General features: G+C 35.2%; 1 protein-coding gene across 2 annotated transcripts in view; it reads left to right on the top strand.

The window, feature by feature from the left end:
- Nucleotides 318-23,527, top strand: part of LOC109840404 (small subunit processome component 20 homolog) — a 30,814-nt gene continuing 7,604 nt past the window's right edge. The window contains exons 1-23 of one of the 2 annotated variants that reach the window (XM_020409042.1): nt 318-435; nt 1,297-1,480; nt 1,559-1,678; nt 2,604-2,761; nt 4,580-4,624; nt 5,833-5,911; nt 5,983-6,056; nt 6,963-7,069; nt 9,617-9,799; nt 10,730-10,933; nt 11,097-11,304; nt 11,622-11,693; nt 11,787-12,136; nt 12,220-12,412; nt 12,510-12,762; nt 12,838-13,174; nt 13,860-14,040; nt 14,177-14,317; nt 14,470-14,731; nt 14,847-15,260; nt 19,265-19,315; nt 19,411-19,877; nt 23,250-23,386. In XM_020409042.1, coding sequence (XP_020264631.1) covers nt 1,415-1,480; nt 1,559-1,678; nt 2,604-2,761; nt 4,580-4,624; nt 5,833-5,911; nt 5,983-6,056; nt 6,963-7,069; nt 9,617-9,799; nt 10,730-10,933; nt 11,097-11,304; nt 11,622-11,693; nt 11,787-12,136; nt 12,220-12,412; nt 12,510-12,762; nt 12,838-13,174; nt 13,860-14,040; nt 14,177-14,317; nt 14,470-14,731; nt 14,847-15,260; nt 19,265-19,315; nt 19,411-19,877; nt 23,250-23,386 — 4,102 coding nt within the window. In that variant the 5' untranslated portion in view covers nt 318-435; nt 1,297-1,414. The remainder of the gene's footprint in view (nt 436-1,296; nt 1,481-1,558; nt 1,679-2,603; nt 2,762-4,579; nt 4,625-5,832; nt 5,912-5,982; nt 6,057-6,962; nt 7,070-9,616; nt 9,800-10,729; nt 10,934-11,096; nt 11,305-11,621; nt 11,694-11,786; nt 12,137-12,219; nt 12,413-12,509; nt 12,763-12,837; nt 13,175-13,859; nt 14,041-14,176; nt 14,318-14,469; nt 14,732-14,846; nt 15,261-19,264; nt 19,316-19,410; nt 19,878-23,249; nt 23,387-23,527) is intronic. The other variant, XM_020409043.1, reaches the window with a different exon arrangement.

Raw genomic sequence — 23,527 nt, 5'->3', positions numbered from 1 at the left:
CATTTGCTAAATGTGTCACTTCTCATTCATCCATTTATTAAATGGGTGGTTCATGGGTGACCCAATAACTCATTTAGTTATGATGCTTGGTGGTGTTGGCTTTAAAGAGGATCACCGGAGAGTAGGGATGGTAATTCTGATCCAAACCCAATAACCCACCAAGATCCATCCAATATGAGACCCACCCAAACCAATCCATTTAGCTAAATGGGCCTAATGAGGTGGGTAACTATTTCTATAGAAATTAAATGGGTATTAGATAGGCGGGTCGGGTCTTGACCCACCCTTAACCCACCCAGCTAACTGATAGAAATCTCCTCTCCCCTCTCTCTGTGATTCCTCTCTAAAACCCTAAAAATCTCGGCTCCCCTCTCTCTGCGATTCGTTTCTTCGAGCTTCGATTCCTCTCTCCGAGCGCCAATTCGTCTCTCTCCGGTGATCCTCTTTAAAGCCAACACCACCCATAACCCTTTTTTACCCACTTGATCATATTTAATTAGGACCATAATATTGGTTGTCTATTTGTTCTGGAACTTTGTTAATTATGAAACTAAATAAGATCTTAATTATGATTGTAATCCAGTGGTTTGTTTGAGCTAAAACTGACTTTTATTTCTGTATATGCTCTTGTCCAACTTATAAACAAATGATTTGTCGTTTTTCTCCTTTCCATAATAGTTTTGGACGGCAAGAATCATGTAACAATGTCAACGGCATTTTTCTGGTAATCACAATAATGTGCTGATATTATATATTAATATTGAGAGGCCTGTTTAGTTGTGTTTAGTTGTGTTTAAAGCAACAGTCTAATTAGATGCTACTTGTTTGATACACGAGACATTATTGGTTGAATCATGAAAACCCTTGTCTTGATCTAAATGGGTTAAGAGAGAGATTGGAGCAGCAAAATGATATATTTTTTGTTTCAATTTTATATTAGATGAATTTTCTAGCATTGGTTAGATTCATTAGGGATAGTTTCAATTTACATTTGACATGAATTGGGTGATTAACATGTATTCATCAGATTTACGCACAAGTATCCATATGTATACATTTTATTTATTTATTGGATCAGCTCTTGGCTATCTGCATATGTTATTTTCAATGGAGGATATATCCATTTATGCATTTTTTTAGATTTTTCCCGGTGCACATCATGTCCTTAGTTTAGTTCAGATGAATAAAGTCATCAAATTTTGCAAAATATTGTAATTCTAATAGTTCTATGTGCTAATGGGATTGGTGGACTTCCGCTGATTAACAATCTAATGATTGTTTTTCTGTCTTTTTAAGAGGGTTGATCATCTATAGGAAAGGGAAGATATAGTACATAATTTTCGTCGACGCCATTAGATTCGAGTATTATGTGGTGACTTGGGCTAAAACCCTGCTTTCTTCTCCTCCTCCTCTCATGGCGACTTCAAGGTCGCAGTCCGTGAAGTGCCTGGATACTTCCTCAGGCCCAAAGCGATTCACTGTAAGCTCTCTCCCTAAACCCTACTTCTCCTGCAATGTTATTTCTTTCAATTTATCATCTTTTTGTTTTCCCCCCCAGTTCAAGAGCATCTCCCAGAGAATCAAAGAAATCGACATCAATGTCTACAAGAGCCTCGACCCCTTGAGGTCCGAGCCCAAAAGCTCCTCCTTTTTCCTCGACAGTCTTTTGTATTGGCGAGTAAGTTTCATTCCCTTAAACCCTAGGGTCAGCGGCATAGCCATAAATTGAAGCTTGGAGGGGTTGTTTCTCCAATTCTCCTCTTCAAAGAGTTGTGTGTTTTTCCAAGAGAATTGTGCCATATGTTAAAAACTATTATATTTGAGTTAAAATGCTGACTGAAAATCAAGAATGAAACAGAAACAAGGAAATTTTAATTGATACTTTTCTTTAGGCTAATTAGCACTTAACCACCTTATAGTTTTTATTTGTTTGTATATATATACCCCACTAGTTTTTGGCAGCGCTAATATGCCCTTAGAATTGGCACTTCCATACCTGCCGTTATGCAAAGGTGAGAAATTTCTTCTTAATAGCTCCATGTGACTCTCACATGCTAATTTTAGAACTTTTAAACCTTAATGTTTATTGAATTTACTATTTAACCTACTCGAGTAATAGTTCCATGGGTTTACATTGGAATTGAGGTAGTTTTAATAGTAAATTTAACAAACGTTAAAGATTGAAATGTTCCAAAATTAGCACATGGGTGTCACATAAGAATATCTAGGAGAATATTCTTATGTTTGCATAATGGCAGGTACTAAAGTGTCAATTTTGAGAACTTCAAGATACATAAGTGCTATAAAAAGCAAGCGAGGTATATAAGGGCAAACATGAGAAACTAAAGGTACTTGAATCCTAATTAGCCTTCCTTTATTATCACTTGCTAAGATAGCTAGCTACATATAAAAATTGAGCAACATAGCACATCCCAAACTAAGAGATCAGCATGTGCAGCTTTCTTAAATTCAGAACCAACTCTATATGNAAAAGATTGTTTTTTTTTTGGGGTCCCCCCCCCCTCACTCTCTCTGCTGGTGCCTACCCTTGGGTTCTAGTTGCTTTTTTTTATTTGGAGTATGAAATTTTTTTTTGGCCTTAGGAACTGAACACCGCGGAGGACTTCATCTCGTTTTATGAGGAGATGATGCCTTTAGTCCAGACGATGCCGCAAATTTTGTTCCACAAGGATAAAATTTTCTCCGAGCTTATCCGGAGAGTGAACATGAAAGCACAGTTGTCCCTCGAACCGATACTGATGTATGTATGCTTGTCAAACTCTGCTTTCTAGGTGCAGTGCTTATTACATAGTTTTATTACCTGGTAGCATTATATGCCATAACAACGTGTAAAATTTTTGTATGTAGTTTGAATATGCTATGAGCTAGTGGAACAAAATGCATGCTTGCATAATTTGTTGAGAATCAGATAAAATTATCCTTGTAAATGATTAACATAGATGTTGAGCCAAGTCTTTCTTGGACTACCTTTAATTATCCATGATTTTTTTGCGTAGAGGCGGTGTTCACTTATATGTTACTTGTTTGAACCTATTTCACAATAATAACAGAGTTTGGTGTGTATATTAGCTTTTCTCAACAATAGTCTTCAGTGGCTCTGAACTTAGGTCTTGAAACTGTTATGTGGGCGGTATCTTCTCATGATTATTAGTTGTGGTGAGGATCTACGAATTGGTAATCTAGGTAGCCTTTGGTTGACGGTATCTTCTCATGATTATTAGTTGTGGTGAGGATCTACGAATTGGTAATCTAGGTAGCCTTTGGTTGAATGCTCATCACATTACTTACAAAGTTATCAGAGGATCTACGAATTGGTAATCTAGGTAGCCTTTGGTTGAATGCTCATCACATTACTTACAAAGTTATCAACTTTTAAGGTTATTATTTACCTAACTATCTCCAATCTTTTGAGCTTACATTCCTTCATAGAGCATAATTGTTTAATCTTTTTATTTCTTATCAAATGTCTCGGAGTTTCCTTAAGATTTACCAAGTTGGACATTTTATCTTTAACTATTTTGTGCTGGAGTTGTGGCTTACTGCAGAAACGTTTAACATGCATTCCCTCCCTTACAAGTGTAAATATTATTAAAGGTGAAGGAAGCTTGGCATACCCAGACTTAGTCTGAAAATTGTCATGTGAAATTAAGTTAACCTCATCATAGGGTTCAAGCTTGTTAAATTTTTTCCCCTCCAGAATTTGGTATAATTATGATTGCACATGAGCTTAGTCCTGAGCTTATGCATCTAGTCTTCAACATGGATTCAACCATGAGTTGCTGAATATATGCAAGGTCATCCTAAGTAATAATGTTAATCACAAGAATCCATTGACAGCCTTTACAAAGGAAATTTACCTATTGCAAGTTAATTGTATATTTGGCGTAATCTAAGATCTAGGTCTAGAAGTTTGTTGGCGTGATTGCTTGACTATTGAAGAACTATTGCATCACGAACGAGCAAAAATCAAACTTTTATTGATGGGCATTGCTGCCATAGCAAAGGGCATATATAATGTAGGTTCACTGCGCTTTTTGGGTGTAAATGGCAGATGAGGGCGGTGAGATATGGATTTGTGATTCAGGTCAATTTTAAGACTAGAAGTACATAAATGCAAACACTTGAATACTAATACATATGCAACAACAACAATTAAATCTTATGTTAGAAGTTGGTGTTTGATTCATAATGTGGAAACATATTTTGTTTATACTTATTACCATCTTTATGAAATGAAGGTGAATGTTAAATGTTTCTCTAGAATATTAATTTATATTATCCCAGCGGGTAACTCCTTATATTTGCATTCCTAGTTTGTGCTAGTCCCCTTTTCTTGTCAATTTCATCCAAGCTGCTCAGTAGAAACTGAACAAATAATAGATATTCTGAACTTTTTTTGAATTATCTGTCTGATTGAATTGTGTAATACTTACTCCTTTTGGCTTTCCATTTGATTAAATGTGTAATATTTGTTCGTTTTGGAAATTTTTACTTGTTTATAGTTAATACATATGTTCTTTTATTGAATTTTACATGTGCTGTTTGTTTGTTTATGCAGGTTAATAGCTAGTCTATCAAGAGATATCCTACAAGAGTTCTTACCGTAAGCTTTCTCACCTTGTGCTATTCTTCTAAGTCTCTGTGTGGCCTTTGATTCTACTATCGGAAACCTGTCTTTTTTCTTCTATGACTGGCATGTGGCATGCACAAATTCTTCATCCTAAAGGAAAAAAGGGTTATTTTCATGCACATTTTTTTTGATAACTTGTCCTGGTAAAGTGTAAGATGAGATTTATTGATGTATGATACATACGCATAACAAATGTGTAGTTGGAGACAAGCGTTAGAAAAATGTTTACAATTAGCTGGACAAGACATAATATGAGCTATGCAGTTACATCAAAATTAAAAGAAGAAATTGGGTTTAATTGTACGCAACGAGCTATATGGGATAGATTGTTTTCTATAGTTTGGATCAAGGATCCATCATGAAGGTGAAATGAATTAAAGTGGAAGTTGTTCATGAAATCAAAGTATAGTTTGGATCAAGGATCCATCATGAAGGTGAAATGAATTAAAGTGGAAGTTGTTCATGAAATCAAAGTAGGATGCTCACTCATAGAAATGCTTTTGGGTGAAATGAATTAAAGTGGAAGTTGTTCATGAAATCAAAGTAGGATGCTCACTCATAGAAATGCTTTTGTAACTTTTAGTACTATGTGTATGAGGAGCACTTATGAACTTGAAGGTAAAATCTTATTATATGACTATTCAACTAGCCCTATAGACTATAGTTTAGAGTGTTGAACTATTAAGAAACATGTTCAGAAAATGAGTGTAATTATGAGAATACTGAGATGGATGAATGATAATAAATGCAAATAGATATTATAATAGATGACTGGATCTGTTAAGACTTGGAATTAGCTGCAGAGGTAAATTGAGGAAGAACTAGCTGCTATAGTTCATATATGCAGAATGGAGACATGGATGTGTCAATTAGGAGTGAAGGGATATGCAGAATGGAGACATGGATGTGTCAATTAGGAGTGAAGGGGTCCTCGTCTGAAGCAATATGGATAAGGGTCTAGTGACCATTGACTGGGACAGTTAAAAGGGTTAAGGTAGCTGTTAATCGAGTCAAATGGGATATGACTGGAGAAATGGATTATAGTGGTCGGTCCACAAATTTGGGATAGGTGCTTTTTTGATATTGTAAATTGATGTCTGTCAGCATGAAACTCCACTGTCCTTGATGTCTTGATGATCTAGTCCTCAAGATTCTCAATTGATTTATTCTTTTTATGTCAGGTTTCTGCAAAGGCTTACAGATTGTGTGGTCAACCTCCTCACAAATGGTGGTCGTTATAATCCAAACATCCTTGAGCAGGTTCAACTTGTGTTAGATGTTTTTTATTGATAAATTTAATATTATAACTCAGCGAGATAATTTGATTGCAGGTCTTTACATCTTGGCAATATATAATGATGTATCTCCAAAAATACCTTGTCAAGGATGTCGTTGATGTCCTGAAGTGAGTACCTGTTTATAGTAAAAATATAGTACGTTAAATCTACTTATGTGGTTAGCACTGTTATAAATAGCGGTAAATAACCCCGTAATAGCGGTAAATAACCCCGCAATAGCGGCGCTAATAACGTTAGCGGTCCCTTCCCTTTACGCTATCGCCCAATAGCGGTGATATATTGCGGAATATGCATTTTTCGTTCGCAAAAGCGGCAAATAGTGTGCCATAACAGTAAATAGTGGGCAATTGCATGCGAAATCCGCTTTTTGACTGCTATTTAAAAGCGTTTTGAGGTTTTTTTTAAAAAATTAAACCTGACCCTTGACCATTGCATTCTACCGTCTCCTGTGATTTTCGGCATACTCCCGTCACCTCTCAGCTTCTGGCACCTACCTCAGTACTTCCTCTCACCTCCTTCACTGTGAGCTCCTCTTAGGGTAGTCCTCTCACTGCTCAACTCTTCTTCTCGAAGACGACGACTCTTTGACTCCAATCATCTTCGGTGTTACGTGATGGTTACATGTCTATTTCATGTTTAGGATCTCTTTGAATCATCAAACATGTACTTTTAGATTTTTCTTTAATCTTTTTTTTTTAATATTTATACATATCTAAATTAGATCGTTATTTGACTTTGCGCTTTTTACCGTTATTTTGCCGCAATAGCCCCAAATAGCCTTAGCGATGCCTCACCGCTACGCGACGCTATCCGCTACCGATAACCTTGGTGGTCAGATATCAAACTTAAGTGGTCAATATGTTACATGCTGACACATGCATGCATGTGTCAGAGAGTGTATGCATGTGCATATGTCATGCACATGCAACTGTGTTATTTATTTATTATGGATTGAATTTATCTTGTACTGTAATGCACTTCATTTGATTTTTTTTTCTAATTTTGTGATACAGGATTACAACCCGATTAAGATATTTTGAAAATGATTATGTGCCAGACTTCATGGCTGAAGCTGTCTCATTTTTGCTGAGAAACTCGTCAGCTATGGAACTTAAAAAAGGTATTACAAGTATACTATTTGGTCACTTATTTTTCCACCATTTTGGTGAAATTTGATTGTTTTTCTACACCTAGTCGGCGAAATTTGTTTGCACTGGTTGTATCAATTAATTTATTCTGTCTATAATGCTAAACATGCCAATCTATACATTTAATGCACTTGGTTCCGTAACCTTCTCTGACTACATGCTAATCGTTGTAACAGTATAACTAGAGCAGCAAGCTGAATGGAACCTTTAACTTTTCTGCAGATGCAATGTAATACTAGATTTTGTTGGAAATTAGAGAGTAGATGAGGAGATAATTTTTTTTGCTATTTTATTCATCAACTAAAAGTGCCTTTATATAGGCTTACAAAACAACTTAATAACCATAAAAATCTAAACTAATTTCAGATTTATTAGCCACTACTCCACTAACAAAATAACAACTAAAGACAAAGTCAACTTTGAATCATTCTTCAACACTCCCCCTTGATTCAAAGTTTCTTGTCATTCCTTTTGAATCTTCATAGAGCACTTCTCTCCATAATCTTGTAAAACACTTCTCTTCACTTTGTGATGCACTTCTCATCTCAAACTTGTTGACGCACATAATCACCAACATTTCTTTAAAGGAGCACTTCTCTCCACAAGCACTTGTCTCAATCTCTCCATGGCGCACATCTCACCATGATTCCTAGAATAAAATTTCTTCTTCAACTGCTTGTGCCATGTTTGCTTGTTCTTAACCATTATATCGACAATATTTTTGGATATGACCAAATCTCTTGCATTTGTGACATTGAGGTTTTCCTTTATGCCAACAATTCTTCTCCTCATGACCAAGTTTCTTACAATTGTTGCATTGGACACATTTACCTTTCCCTTTTGAAGATGAAATCTTGGCTAATAAGGCTTCTTCAATTTTTTCATCATTTTCTTCATTCCTCATTGCTCTCCTTTGGTCTACGGCACTGAGGGCATTGACTAAATCCACTAGAGTTATTTTGGATAGGTCTTTGGAATCTTCAAGTGAGGAAATTTTGGATTCATACCTTTCGGGAACAGTCACTAAAATTTTATCAACCACTTTTTCATTTGAAAATGTTTCACCAAGCAATCTAATTTGATTGACAATAGCCATAAGCTTACCGACATACACTTTGATGGTCTCACCTTTCTTCATCTTTTGCATCTCAAATTCCCTTTTGAGATCAAGAACTTGCATCAATTTTGTTTGATCGTTGCCTTCGAATTCTTCCTTTAGCATCTCCCACGCCTCCTTAGGTGATTCACAAGTCATTATACTTGTGAAGATTCCGTCCGACATAGCCGAATGAATACAAGAGAGGGCTTTTGGCTTCTTTGCTTTTTCTTCATCGTGCGTCTTGATTTGTTTTAGGGTTGGATTTTGTGGAAGAGGGGTTGGCTCATAGTCACTCTCAACAACTTCCCATAAACTCAAAGCTTTCAAATGGGATTTCATCTTGATAGCCCAAGATTGATAATTGTCTCCATTGAGGATAGGGTAAGGAAGCGAAAAATTGTTGGATACCATTAAAAAACAAAGATTGATCACTCTATTTTTTTTAAATCCTCACAAACCCAAGAAAACTGGAGCTCTGATACCATGTTGGAAATTAGAGAGTAGATGAGGAGATAATTTTTTTTGCTATTTTATTCATCAACTAAAAGTGCCTTTATATAGGCTTACAAAACAACTTAATAACCATAAAAATCTAAACTAATTTCAGATTTATTAGCCACTACTCCACTAACAAAATAATAACTAAAGACAAAGTCAACTTTGAATCATTCTTCAACAGATTTTGAGTACCACAAAGCACAAATACTCCAAATAGTTTATTATAACTACACCAGTATGATGAATGTGACCATTAACTTACCTTTAACTTTTCTTCAGATGCAATGTGAACTAGATTTTGAACACCACAAAGCACAGATGTTCCAAATAGTTTATTATAACTACACTAGTATGATGAATGTGACCATTAACTTGTCCATTGATAAAGTTTGCCACTAAATTCTTAGTACCACAAGACATAAATGTTATAAACACTTGAACACAAACGGTTATCATGAAGTTATTGTGTCAGATGTCATTCAGTATGGGACATGATAATTGTTCCGTACAGCATACCTTTCCATAGTCCTGCAAGAGCAACACATTCAGCGACTTGTACTTTGTTCTTCATTCTTCTCCCACCAACTTTTTCTCAATCACAGTGCAGATTGTAATTTTGTGGCTTCGTTTATTTGTGGATAACTGATAGCACTTTAATAGCTCACAACTTATCACATTGGACTCGTATATGGCAACTCTAAGAAGCAGGAAACTCAACTAATGGTTGAGTCATCTTGATCATACTTTTTCAAGATTGTATATTATTTTTATGTTGATATATGGGCGCATAATTACTGTAGCACCTCGGAATTGTTTGTTTAGCAAAAAAACAGCTCATTCCATATAATAAGCATTGCTAGTGAACTCACATCTTTTATTTGTAGTCGTAACTCATTAGAAAATGGTATTCTTTTTGGTGCAGGTCTGAGAATGATAGTCCTAGAAGTTGCAGAAAGTCCATCTGCAATTAAGAAGCGTGGGGCAACTGCTTTGCTGTTTTATGTTCTCAAAGGAACTTCTTCAAGACTTCACTCAAGAGCTGAGAAAGTATTTCGGTGGTTGATTGACAAATCTTTCCTCAGCCTCAGTGATGAATCCCTGGAAGGCAAGTTTACTTGCTGAGAACACATATTGGTTATTGTTTCCTTAATTTACTTATGCAGCCATTTTCTTTAGTTCCTTTTATCAATTAACACCACGATACATTATTCTGTTAAATAGGAACTGGTTTTCCACTTCTATTTGCATCTCTAATCAGCAAAAAATAACATGACACAGCAAAGACTTTTATAAGTTTAATCTTGCAGCAGGTGGATGTGGTCATTTAGCTAATATATTATAATTCGTCAGGACAAAGTTCTATAGATGGCTTTCTTGATGCATTTCTTGTGAGCTAATCAATTCATCTAGTCCTATTGATTTGATGATAGTATTGTACTTAGTACGCAATCAATATAATGTCCACATACCTCCAACTATACATGCAGGACAGACCGGAATGTCAACCAATGGGATGACAAAAATATATTAAGCAAGCCTATTCGACGATCATGAATGAGAATCAAGTAGCATGGAAAGGGCAAGGAGGCAAACTAATGGAGAGTGCTCTTCTCTCTTTCATGCACTTTAGATATGATTGGAGAGCAAGAAAAGAAAGGTGATATAGTTATCAGCAAGGGGGAAGAAGTCAAGAAAACACACCAAACTGCATTAACCTAGAATTAGAAAAAGTCATCTGGCAGGTTTTGCACTAAATTAGCGAGAGACCATGATCTAGCATGGTCGCTACAAACTTCCAGCCACTTCAAGTGCTGATTCCATCCCGTTTTATGTCTTTTTTCCATGCCTTTTCCTTTATTTGTTTCGTCAATGTGGTTTTTTGTTGACTTCTCTAGGTTTATCATCTGTGATTATAATGTCAATGCTTTTAAGAAAAGAAATAATATTGTGTTCCCAAGTGCATAATTCTCCGTATCATATTGGAAATTGATGATCTTGGCTTTTGTTAAATTGATGATTTGCTTATCTTTCACAGGTTTGGAAGCTGTTCTTGAGGTTTCCAGTGATGTTATTAAAAGAATATTCAAGGAGCTTGACCCTACAGAGTTTGGTATGGTTTATAAATGCTTATATGAGGAAACATCCAGCTCCATAAATGATGGTTGCTTGATGCATCTTAATCGCTTGCTATCTCTTCTTACTACTACTATTTACCAGTCTAACAATACTCAAATCTATGGTGAGGATTACATCTTTTTTCTTGATACACTCTTATCGTTTCTCAACTGATTGAGCTATATATTCATGAATTTTTTATTTAATTTCTTTTCACTTTATTTTATTTTAACAATTTCCATTTGTTATCAAAGGTCTGATCTTGCACCTTTCAATTATTCGTGCAGATAGTGAAACATTGCTTGAACTTGTCAGATTGCTTATACGGTCATACATTGTGCCTGTTGAGAATATGAAGTCAGAAGAGCATTTTTCTGAAGTCCTTAATGGGATTTTAGAGTTGACGCTATGCCTTCTGGACAATCCTCTCATTTCAGACGATTTGTCAAGCATTTCTCTGGATTATGCACCTGTATTCAGGTTGAAAAATTCAGGGTAAAGTCTATAAAAAACTCTTAAAATATTCTTACTGTTCTTAACTTATTATTAATTATCATTAATATTGTTATCATCATCATCATCATTATAAATACGTGCGGAAGTTGAAAAATCTGTTGCTTTCTAATCATCATAATATTCTTGTTGCTATTGCATGAAATATCACTAACTGATTTATTAGTTATAAGTAGATTTGATCAGTGTAGCTCTCTCCGAGTTTCAGTTGTGTTACATAGCCAATCCAGTGGGAGAACATTTAGATGATGTTGATGTTTTTCATCTAATGACTTGAGTGACATCTTTGGTTTCTGTAGGCTATCATTTGTTAACAGGCTTCTTCTAAAGAATCCATGTGTTGTACATGCCTTCAGACATCACATTATAAGGTATTCCAAATAATTCTTGGTTTTTTTTGGGATGACACTACTATTTAAAAATTGCTGTGCATAAACTGAATGCGCTTGTTGACTTTGTTGCAGCGCAATGGCTAATTTAATTGAAGAATCACCAGAGGTGGTCCTTTTTTCAATTATTAAGTTCATTGAAGGACAGGAAAAGCTGCAACCTTTCAATAGCCTAGCTGGAATACCATCTGAAGAAATGTTAAAATTATGCAATTATTTTAAGGAGATTCTCTTTTTTTGGGTCAAGCTTTTAGGTCGCTGTACAACAGATAACAGTCTGTCTGATGCACCAGTTACTATATCCAATATGGCTGTGCTGTGGGGAGTCCTTAGCTGCTATCCTCATTTTCAGCATTTACATGACAATGTGTCACCAATTATCGATCTAATTGTCGCTCTTGATCAAGTTCTGGAAACTGAGGCTGGTATGACGTCTATATTATTATATGATAAAACAATTAGTATCTTTTCAGAAGTTATATATATTAAAATTAAAATCTTGTTTCAGACAACATTGCAGGCATTCCAAAGTCTACATGGCAGAGTCTTCTTGGTGCTGCATTGATTTCTTATCATAAACTGCTATTGGTTACAAAAACAGGCCTTTCAGAAACAAGCACATTTCTGCGCCTAGCTAAGAGATACAAGTCTTCTTCACAAGTATTATTTGCCGTAGCTGAATTTTTGGATTCATTTATTGGGTATAGCATGTTTCACCGTCATGTTTTTCTGTTTTGTCTGGAATTCCTTGGTTACATTTGCCTAATTCATATATCTATATATTTAACAATGTTACAGTGGTATTTCAAAATCTGAAGCACATGCCTCCCAGAACATTCGTGATCTTGATACCAATGAAGCCGTGATCGCAACTAATATATTTTCAGATAATTTATCTCTTCCAAATAAGGAAATTCGCATGTCAACACTGAGGATTTTATCCCATTATGCTCCTTTAGGTGGACCATCGGCAACAAGTTATGAGCCCCCTCATAAGAAACTAAAAACAGAAGAATCCGGTTCATGCAGTGAACTCTCCCCAAGCAGTAATGTAAGCATTTGTGTTTCCTTATTGTTTATCATTTTTAGTTGAAACAGCTAACTTACGCATCATTTAATATACCAGGTTGTTGACCTTCTTCTTTTGGTTGAGGCAACTCCTCTTTCAATATCTTCAAGTAGAAAAATTGTAAACCTCATTTCCAGGCTGCAGAAGGGACTCTCTTCCGCAAGAGTTAATCACGCGTACTTACCTCTTGTTTTAAATGGACTAATTGGTACATTACATAATAGATTGAGTTACCTATGGCAGCCAGCATCAGAGTGTCTGGCTGTTCTACTAGGAAGATACAAGGATCTTGTTTGGAATAAATTTGTTCAGCATTTGGAAAATTATCAGTTGAGATTTCTATCCTCGAGTGATGAGTTGGTGAAAATAAATTCAGAAAGTCCACAAGAAAAGAGTACGTCTCATTGCTGCTTTGCTATACTTATGCGATTATTGTTCTTATTTTCCTTTTAAATGTTGTTTTAATATGAGCGCTTATAAACATGGTTTGTGACATATAAAATATTATCGCAGATACAAATTTTTTTAATGATTGATACTGATCAAATTTAATAGCTACACTTTATCTCATTTGGTAATTGTTATGCATTTCTTTGTATAATAATAGATATTTATGTCATCTCGTTGATCGTTTAATTTTTACTTTATGGTTTTTCTATGAGAATTTGAAACTACGCCCTTCTTTATAATTCTCTTCGTTGAAATATATTATTTGAAATCCATATGCTTTCTTTTCAAAACATTTAAGATTTTCGTGTTCTGTTTTTAATGTCAGGTTTGATTTGGTAGCTGTTCAACTTCATGAGCAAAAATGGGGTTTCAATATATGTTTTAAATGAACTTAAGTTATCTTATTGGTTCTTTCCCTCACAATTGGATTTTTGCTTTGAAAATATCTGGCTGTTATTTTAGTCATTATTAAATTTTGAAATTTATTGTTCAAAGAATAATTCATCAATTCATGGTCTAATATAGGATGCTGATGGGAAACTAATATCTACAGTTGGTGCATTAATAATCAGCGTATTATATAGCTTTTCCTTACCCAGTCTTGTGCTGATAGTAAAACTCTATTGCAGATCTAGTTGACTGCTTTAAACTGTTCCTGGCTCCTGATTTCGATAACACACCATGTGTGACAGTGATTAATCAATTTCTCAAGTCACTCCAAGAAGTCCATGACCTTGCAGAGTCTAGGTCTCGACAATTAATTCCATTGTTCTTGAAATTTTTGGGTTATGCTGATGATAGTCGTTCGAGGTAAAATACAAATGACGGCGTCAACGTTTTTCTCTTTTGACCTGATTAAACTTTAATATACCTGTTACCTGTTATGATGGGTAATACCTTTTCTCTGGTACTTTGAGCTGATGGTTTGTTGGTTTTGACTTCATAGTGTTGAACCATTTAGCGGCCACAGTTGTTCAGGGAAGCAGTGGAGGTTGGTCCTCAAGGAATGGTTGAACTTATTGAAATCAATGCGTGATGTTCGATCTTTATACCAAAGCCAATTTCTTAAGGAAGTTTTGTCAAACAGGTATTGCTAAATACTCTTACATTGAGTCGTACAATGTTTATCACTGAACTTTTCTTGTAGATATTTTTGGTTTCCTAGCAGCTCTTATACTGTCTATGCTGAGGGCCATCTATTCAATTTGCTTAATTTACTCATGGCTTGGTCTCTAACAGGCTTCTAGGTGAAATTGATTCTGATATACAATTGAAGGTTTTGGATTGTTTGCTGAACTGGAAGGATGAATTTCTAACCCCATATGGTCAGCATCTTAAAAACCTGATTATTTCAAAAAACCTTCGTGAGGAACTTGCTATATGGTCTGCTTCAAAAGATTCTCAATGTATTCAAGAGTGCCACAGGGGTCCCATGATTCCTATACTTATCCGATTGCTAACACCGAAAGTCAGGAACTTAAAAACACTTGGGTCGCGTAAGGTTAGGTTTCTTTGCCATATGTATTGTATGTGGATTCACTGAAATTTGATTCATTTTTGAACATGTTTTCATCAATATTGATCATTTCTCTTGTTCATATGACGCAACCTTTCAGCATACAGGTGTTAGTCATCGAAGGGCAGTTCTTTGTTTCTTAGCACAACTCGATGTTGACGAGCTTCATTTATTTTTTGCTTTACTATTAAATCCCTTGCTCCGGTGTCCTCTGGCAAGTGATGTGACCAACACTCAGTTTGCTATTCCTTTTGAGAAAGATATAGAACCTCGTTCCTCAGTTCTGGTGAAATGTTCAGACACAGTGGCCCTAGGTAATTTTTCATGGAAGAAGAGTTATGGATTCTTGCATGTTGTTGAAGATATATTGAGAACTTTTGATGAATTTCACATAAGGCCGTTTCTTAACCTGTTGATGAGGGTTGTTGCTCAGATACTTGAAAGTTGCATGTTGAGCCTCACTAGTGACTCAAAAGTCCATGGTACAGATATTCCGCTGCTGTCAGCCAACATGGTATAGACTCTGATCTACTTCCCTAAATTTCTTGCATGCAAACACATGTCAATATAACATTCAACTTGTCACATGGGTATAATGCTAAATGACTATTATGGAGGGTATTGTTCACTCACCTATATGTGTTGACATTCTATCTATGGTACCCAGGTACTTCTACCATGAAGTCGTATCTGTACCGATAATTGTGCAAGTACCTAGTCCCCACCCCTCCTGCGAACTGTACAGTTCATGCAAACTGATTCCTGGTACATTTGTGAACCGATTCCCTCCGATACACAAACTGATTCCCTAAAATTAGCGTCCTGCTTACAAGTATGCAGGGGCATGAAGTCCCTTTAAAGTGCACATGTGCAAGACTCAATGCAATGTGTACAATCAAGTCAATGGAGGGACACCATAGAATGTATGATTCAATAACTTTACGATCACTAAATACATATGTTAATAAAATGTGAAACAAAACCACGATCCCAGCGCGAATTGTGTGAAAAAAATATCAGAACAAAAAAAGAAAAAAAAAAGAAAACCACCTCCATTAAGAAGCATTTAAACAATTTGTATGTGAAATTTTTTGAAAAATATAATTAGCTTTCTAGTTCCTAGTTTTCTACTATACACTTTGGAAAATGGTAAGCGCACCAAAAAAAGATTTACAACGTACGCTTGACCAAACTTGCGTACCGAAGCAAGCTACCCTACATTAGATTCAAATTTTCTTCGTGGCAAATTGTGTAGCCGAATGCGTATCATGACCCACTACATACTGCATATTGTGCCTGACACATACCCGACGTGTTCACGTACCTAGAACTTCATGGACACTCTTTGGATATATGCATACATTTGTTCAGACGTACTCAATTTATGATATATGTTTTAATGTTTAAACATTCGTCATACATTTTTTGGATGCATATCCTACAGCCACACATTCATCTCTTGAAACTCGTTAGACGTGGATCGAGTTTGTTTCAGCATGTACCAAAGTTTAAAACTATGATTTTAAAGGGTTGTTTGGGTGTCTAGTTCAAAACGAGTAGTTGACTAGTTCCCAATTTATAACAATCAATTTTCCAAAAGAAACTTAGAAATGTGATAAGAAATTTAGTTCCATAATTCCATTAACGCATGAATTGAAAGACACGCATGAATTGAAAGACATTAATGATCTCATGTGAATTATTAATTTCAATATATATATACGTTGTCATGTCCCCTACCCTAACTTTACAATTTTACTGTGGTCCGTGTCCCATATCTGTATCTATACCCGTACCCATTTTCATGCAACGTAGCATTGTATATTAGCATTCTATATCAGATTGCAGAAATTGAGATATGTTGGTGGATATGTTGTAAATTTCGGGTTGCCATATCGGATGGTGAATATATGTATAATATAATGTCTGTAATGCAATCAAAGCATACTATATACTAAAAAAATTCTACATTCTAAACATACAAAAAAGTAAATAACATATGTTGTTTTGAGTCATTAACCGATTGTAGAAACTTGGTTCTCGATCACATAAAAACAAATCATCATGAATTATTTAACAAATCAACATACATGAAAATTGTGAACTGGCTATAAATTTATTTGTTCCAACTGAAGATCAATTTAACCATATCTAATCTAACTAAAGAATTTTAATTTACAGTATCAATTTAATCGCACAAAACAAATCAAAATATCAACTCAAATATCTAACATAGTCCTACTCAAATATCTAACTAATATCTAAGATTGATCTAAAGTTGAAAAGAAAAACATCTTGGAGGGAGAAAGAGGGAACGACTGAGAAGGAGAGGGAGCTATTGAGAGGGAGAGAGGGGCAGACTGAGAGGGAGAGGGACTGAGAGGAAGGAGGGGGATGAGATGAGAACCTTCTGTGAAGCCCTTCGTCGAATAATGGAAACCCTAGAGCTTACCGTAGTGGGAGTCAAAGAGAGTCCTCAAAGCTAGTAGGCGTCGAAGAGGAGATGGAGGCATGAAGTTGGGGGAAAAAAATCTAATCGGGTTCTAAACAATTGAAGAAGAGTTGAAAGGGTTGTTTTTTTAATGTTTTGGCTATAGGATGATTAGGATTGAGTCAGGTTTGTATTCACTTTAAAACATCCAATTAAGCAAAAGAACAAATAAATTGAAATTGCACCTGATATAGCCGATATAATCCGCCATGTTCCTGACATCAGTCTCAAAATGCTCTAAGCTATTGAAAGTGCTATATCTTGGCGGTTTGGGTTCCAATCCGCCATGCCGACATGGTGGCCGACATTTAAAGCCTGACCCAACACTTCCCATACTCGAACCTCATGGACTATATGCATATATTTATTCAGACATATACTCAATTGTATCATACATGTTTAAATTTAAAACACTTAATTATATAATAAATATTCAAAGAAGCATAAAAATATTATAGAATTTTAATTCTTGTAACATGTGAATAAAAAAACAATTATCGTCTCATGAAAGCATTTAATTTCTAATGTATATGTAGTTGTGTCCCCGTATACTTTTTCCGAATTTGTGTATCCTACATCCATATCCGCAACGTACGCGTACCCATATCTGTACCTGTACCCATGCAACTTAGCACTCGGCTCATGTTTATTTCCTCTCAGCCTCTGTCCTTTATCTTAATCAAGGTTTTAAATATCGGATATCGGGGAAATATCGGATGGCCAAAATTCAAATCGGATTGCGGATATCGGGGAAATATCGGGGATATGTGGTAAATATCGGAATGTCATAATGAATGTTTGCATACATAGTATAATGCATTAAAATGTAATCTCAACATATGTATGTTGAATGAAATTTAAACATACAAAATATGAATAATATATATTTAGGATCACTAATCAACCTTCTAAAACAAACAAAAGTGCAAAGCAACGTTGCAACATTCGATCTGCATTTTTTAGGGTAAAATGTCATTTGATATAATGGGAAAATCTTGATATCTCGCCCAAAAATTCCAAACACGGTATATTATTTTGCAACAAACTATATAAAAAGATATATTGGTCCACATATCGGCTAATATATCGGCCATATCGGGGATTTATCACTCAAAATAGCCAAAAAACGGTAAAAGATATTTAAAGACCATATCGATTGCGGCAAGCCCTGTAAAAGGATATATCGGGGGATATATCGGGCCATGTCGGGGATATTTAAAACAATGATCTTAATTCATGTATAAGCACATAGAGACACATGAGTAATTTGCAATGACATAGACATGTGCATATGTTTCATGTTTATTGCATGTGCACGCATGCACAAATGCAAAATATTAATTAGAAGTATGAAATATATGTAAATCATGAAATATATGTTTGTTTATGCAGATAATATAAAATAGAACTACAAAATGAGGCATATAGAGAAGTGACAATTGAGTATTGAGCCATATGTATGTACGTAGAAACAAAACATTTGTTAAGGTGTCTCTCGCATTCATTCAATTAAAAGTGGATTTGGTTTCTAAAAAGCAATGTTTAAAAAATCGGAAGCGCAAGCGAAGCATTGGATCCTTTTATGAAGCTAGGCGTAAGGCTCAAATGTGAGGCGTAAGCCTCACGAATTAAAGTATATTTTAATTTATAAATTTTACCAACATATAATATATTGTGATTAAAGTTTTACAATAGATACATTCAGGTCTTGATTTGTAAATAAGAATTGATTATGCTAATATAGATGCAAATTGTACTAAACTAAACTACACCTATCATATACATGTCTTATTTTTAGCCATATGGTCACATTGAAGACACATGAGCTAAAATTAAATTGAAATTTTTATACACAATATATTACTTGGTGATTGCATGATCTGGATTCAATAATTCTTCTGAATGTAAGTTGAGAAGATAAAAGGCAATTTCTATATATTCTTTTCTGCATCCGCTCTTACTTGAAAAGTGAGAATTGAACTTGAATCATCGAGCTAAAAGCAGGCTTGTCCTTTTTAACTGTCCAGCTGCAGAGTCCAGCAGATCAAGCTTCTGATGAATTCTGTTTTAGTCTTGAGGCACATTCTGACTGCAGCATCATATGTTCAATCATTCATGATCTATTGTGGAGTTGTAGCAAATATCTTTATAAGTAGTTAACATTGTCTTGCAGGTGAGTACATCTAATAAGCAGTACAAGGAGTTGCGATCTTTATGCCTGAAGATCATCTCTTTTGCTCTCAATAAGTATGATAGTCATGACTTCGGTTCCGACTTTTGGGACACATTTTTCAATTCAGTGAAACCTCTAACTGACTGCTTCAAGCAGGAGGCTGCCAGTAGTGAAAAAGCAAGCTCTCTTTTTTCATGTTTTCTTGCTATGAGTAGAAGCCGAACATTAGTCTCACTTTTAGATCGGGAAGCAAAGTTGATTCCTAAGATTTTTTCAATCCTCACTGTGAGGACTGCCTCTGATGATATCATATCTTCTGTGCTTAATTTTGTTGAAAATTTGTTAATCTTGGATAATGAGTCTAATGATCAAGAGGAAAACCCTGTAAAAGGAGTCTTGTTACCTCACCTTGCAGTGCTAATTGACTGTTTTCATGGGCTTCTTCAATCCCATAAAGAGATCAGCAGGTAACTGCTTCTTCACGTTTTGTTTATTTTTGTTCACATTCTCTTTTATGCCTTATCGAATTGCAAGATATACTTTTGGGAAATTGTAGGCTTTTGCTTTTTATTTGATCATTTATTACTTATATCTTCCTTGCTTATTTTCAAGTTGTTGATATGGTTCTGTTAATTCATGGGCTCATATTTGTTATGTTTCTCTGTTCACTTGATTTAAAATATTATCAACTTATGGGCTTACCTTCGACACGTAGCTGGGAAAAAAATATTTTGGAATACTGTTAATCACCCAAACTGTTTGTTTCTCTTTTGGGACTATTTTCACAAGTGCTTGGTCTCTCGCATGGACTAGAACTTGACTAGCAGCTAGTTTTGTAATCTCCTGCAAAACTTAATCTGCACAAAGTAGGCACTATCTCAATGTTAGATGGTTTAAAGATGCTTGGTAATATTGATCTGAAATTGAAATATTTACTGATGTAAAGTAGAACTCTCACTCTCAAATTTGTCTATTCTGGAAGCTTGTAGCATTTGTATGTCCATGTGTTCATAATTAGATTTTATGTGTCTCAAATTTGTCTATTCTGGAAGCTTGTAGCATTTGTATGTCCATGTGTTCATAATTAGATTTTATGTGTGCGTATAGATTGATTACATGGTGCTATAATCTGATCATGCATTCTTCTTCTGCCCAACCAGACAAAACACATCCATTTGATATATGATCAGTGTTTACAAAGTCGGTTGATTTTATCGTTTTATTGTCGATATATTGGGTTTGGGGCATGCCTAATATGATTTCTACGAAAACTTATTGAATATCATTTTGGCTAAATTTTCATGATATATCGGTACAAATCTGATAAAGTGGCTAATTTCTCATAGGCTAAAAATTGCTCGATTTTCTAAAATTTATATTCTAAGTGAACTAGTTCAGGTTTGGAGACAATAACCCTCTTTTTTCCATTCCCGACCTGCATCCACTAAACAAAAACGGTGTCATACTATTCTGTTTCACATCCAGTGATCGTGTAACGCTAATTCATTCTCTCCCCCGAATTACTCACAAGTTACTCACTTGAAGGCCTCCGTCAACTAATTCACTATGACTGCTTCTATACTTAATCGACGATTATTCTTTGTGAGGCTGTGATTGTTTATTCTTTGTCACTTTTAGGGCTGAGCAGAGTCCGGTTTAAACTGATTAACTGACCGAACCATCCGATTTGGAACAGTTTGGTGTGGTTTTGAAATATACATGGTTCAGGTTGGGTTTACACAAGTTCAGTCCGTATTAACCGACCCGACCGAACACTCTTCAACCACAGAACACAGCTGTATATACAAACAGTTGACATTCCTGTTTCTCTTGCAATTACTGCGGGACCCACCCACATGATCAATTTCACCTCCCAAGTCCCAGTTCAGAGCTAGCTGTCTCGCAATTATCGCATAAAAAATAGAGAGAGAAAGGTACGTGTTCCCCAGATATCGAAACCAATTCACGCCCTCTCTCTCTCTCTCCCCTCTCGTTTAATTAAAAATCCAACTCATTAACTTCGATGTCCATTTCTTCTCCCATCTTCCACTTTAACTCCCCTTAAGTCCTTATGTTTCGCTTGTTTTATTGTGGTTCGGTTCAGTTCAGTGCTTATTTGCGGTTCGGTTCTATAAAAAAAGGCCAAACCCGACGAACCGACCGTTTCTTTACCCCTAGTCACTTTGTGACTGATTCTTTGTGGCTAATTATTCTTTGAACAAAAATTATTCTATTCTTTTATTTGATTTTGAAGAGAGATTATTCTTTGTGACTGATTCTTCTTTTTCACTCTCAAACATGTGTTATTTACATTCTAGTATGTTTATATTTCATTAAATGTACTTAGATTACATTTCAGGACATTATATTATATGTGCTCTCTATCCGATATGACAATCCAATTTTTACTATTTATATGCGATATATCCCCAATAAGCGGGATTCTATATAAATTTTGGTCGTCTGATATATTTCAGATAACCGGAATCCAATATGACCTTTATGTAGCATACTAACATGAACCTCTTCTCCGTTCCAACATCAATTAACTTGGCATATAATTATCCTACCACTGAGGTAGGGCATTTTAGAAGGTGAATGCTACACCGTGGTTTTGATAATAAGAACAACCTGTTCTCCTATCAGCATTTAGCTTCATGGTTATTTCTCTAGGACATCAAATGAGAGGCTGCTAATCATAAATTCCTTCCTTTAAAGCATTTTTCAATATTTAATCTGCATTGGAGATTTGGGACTTGCAAGATCAGTATATTTTTTGCAGCTAGTTGTTCCAATGCATTCAATTAATGTGACACTAGTTTTAGGATGATGTTTTCCTTTCCCGTAACTTATATGCCTAACATTATTTAACTAGTTTTAGGAGTCAATCTGTGAAGGATACATACGCAGTATTTGATGGATGCTGGTCGTCCTCTTTTTTTTAATACATATATAAAGATAAGAACATACCCACGCTTATCAAGGATTAAGTAGAATGCGTGCGGGTAAGATGTTAAAAATCTAAATGGCAATGGATTGGAGATTCCATTTTTGATTATCTGACGCATCAAACCACTTTCTTGAAGAAGTGACCGTCTGGTTAACTATTGATTGATATAACTAGGCCATAGTTTATAATATTCAATATCTTGTGTCCACACATCACAGCTACCCTTGTACAGTTCTGTTATTATCCTCATTTTTTATTTTTCACGAGCTTAGTTTATGTTCATAGTTTTGAAGAGAGTGATGAACTTGCTTAATGACAGTGAAATGTCATGGTAAACAACTGTTGCTCTACTGGTTTTGGAAACAATCCCTTATGAGCATATCTAATGAAATTTAACACTTTGTGATGCTGCCAAGCCTGCCATATGCCTTTTCTTCAAAACAGAAAGACACTGGAAAGTTCCAATATTGTGATGTATCCTAAGCTTGTAGCCATGAAACATACACATGGAACTACATTATTGTTATTCCTGTAATATTTGGAAGGTTATAATTTCAGTTAAGAGTTCATTTTACAGTTTGCATGCCAAGACATAAGTGCATTTCCTATTTTCTCATTCGTATTTTTTCTCTTAATAATATGTGAGTTCAGTAGAATCTATTTTTCTATTTTCTTTCTCAAGTTAAAATCCAAATTCAGAATGATAATATGTGAGTTCAGTAGAATCTATTTTTCTATTTTCTTTCTCAAGTTAAAATCCAAATTCAGAATGAGCAGCAAAGCTTAGTTTCAAGATTCATTTTCTTACTTTGTGTATCAGTGTAATGTTACTTTATGAATAATATGGGTACTGGTCTTGCTAATTGCATTTCTTTATTATGATCTATAGGAAATCTCCCATGTCGTCTGGAAAGACAGAGCTGAGAATATTTAAACTGTTAGTGAAGTATGTAAATGATCCTGTGGTAGCAGAGAAATTTGTGGACATACTACTCCCAATTTTCAAAAAGAAAGCTTTAAATTCTGGTGAGTGATACTCAAATTTATGTTGTTTGCTGTCTTGAACATCTTAAATTGTTATTTAGTTCTCTGATGACTGGTCTGCTCAATATAACTTAGTTTCACTTCTTTTATGACGTAAAAGAGAGAGAATCTTATATAGTTGCT

This window comes from Asparagus officinalis, chromosome 5 (assembly GCF_001876935.1).
Source record: "Asparagus officinalis chromosome 5, Aspof.V1, whole genome shotgun sequence".
NCBI lineage: Eukaryota > Viridiplantae > Streptophyta > Magnoliopsida > Asparagales > Asparagaceae > Asparagus > Asparagus officinalis.
This window is presented reverse-complemented; position numbering and strand designations above follow the sequence as displayed.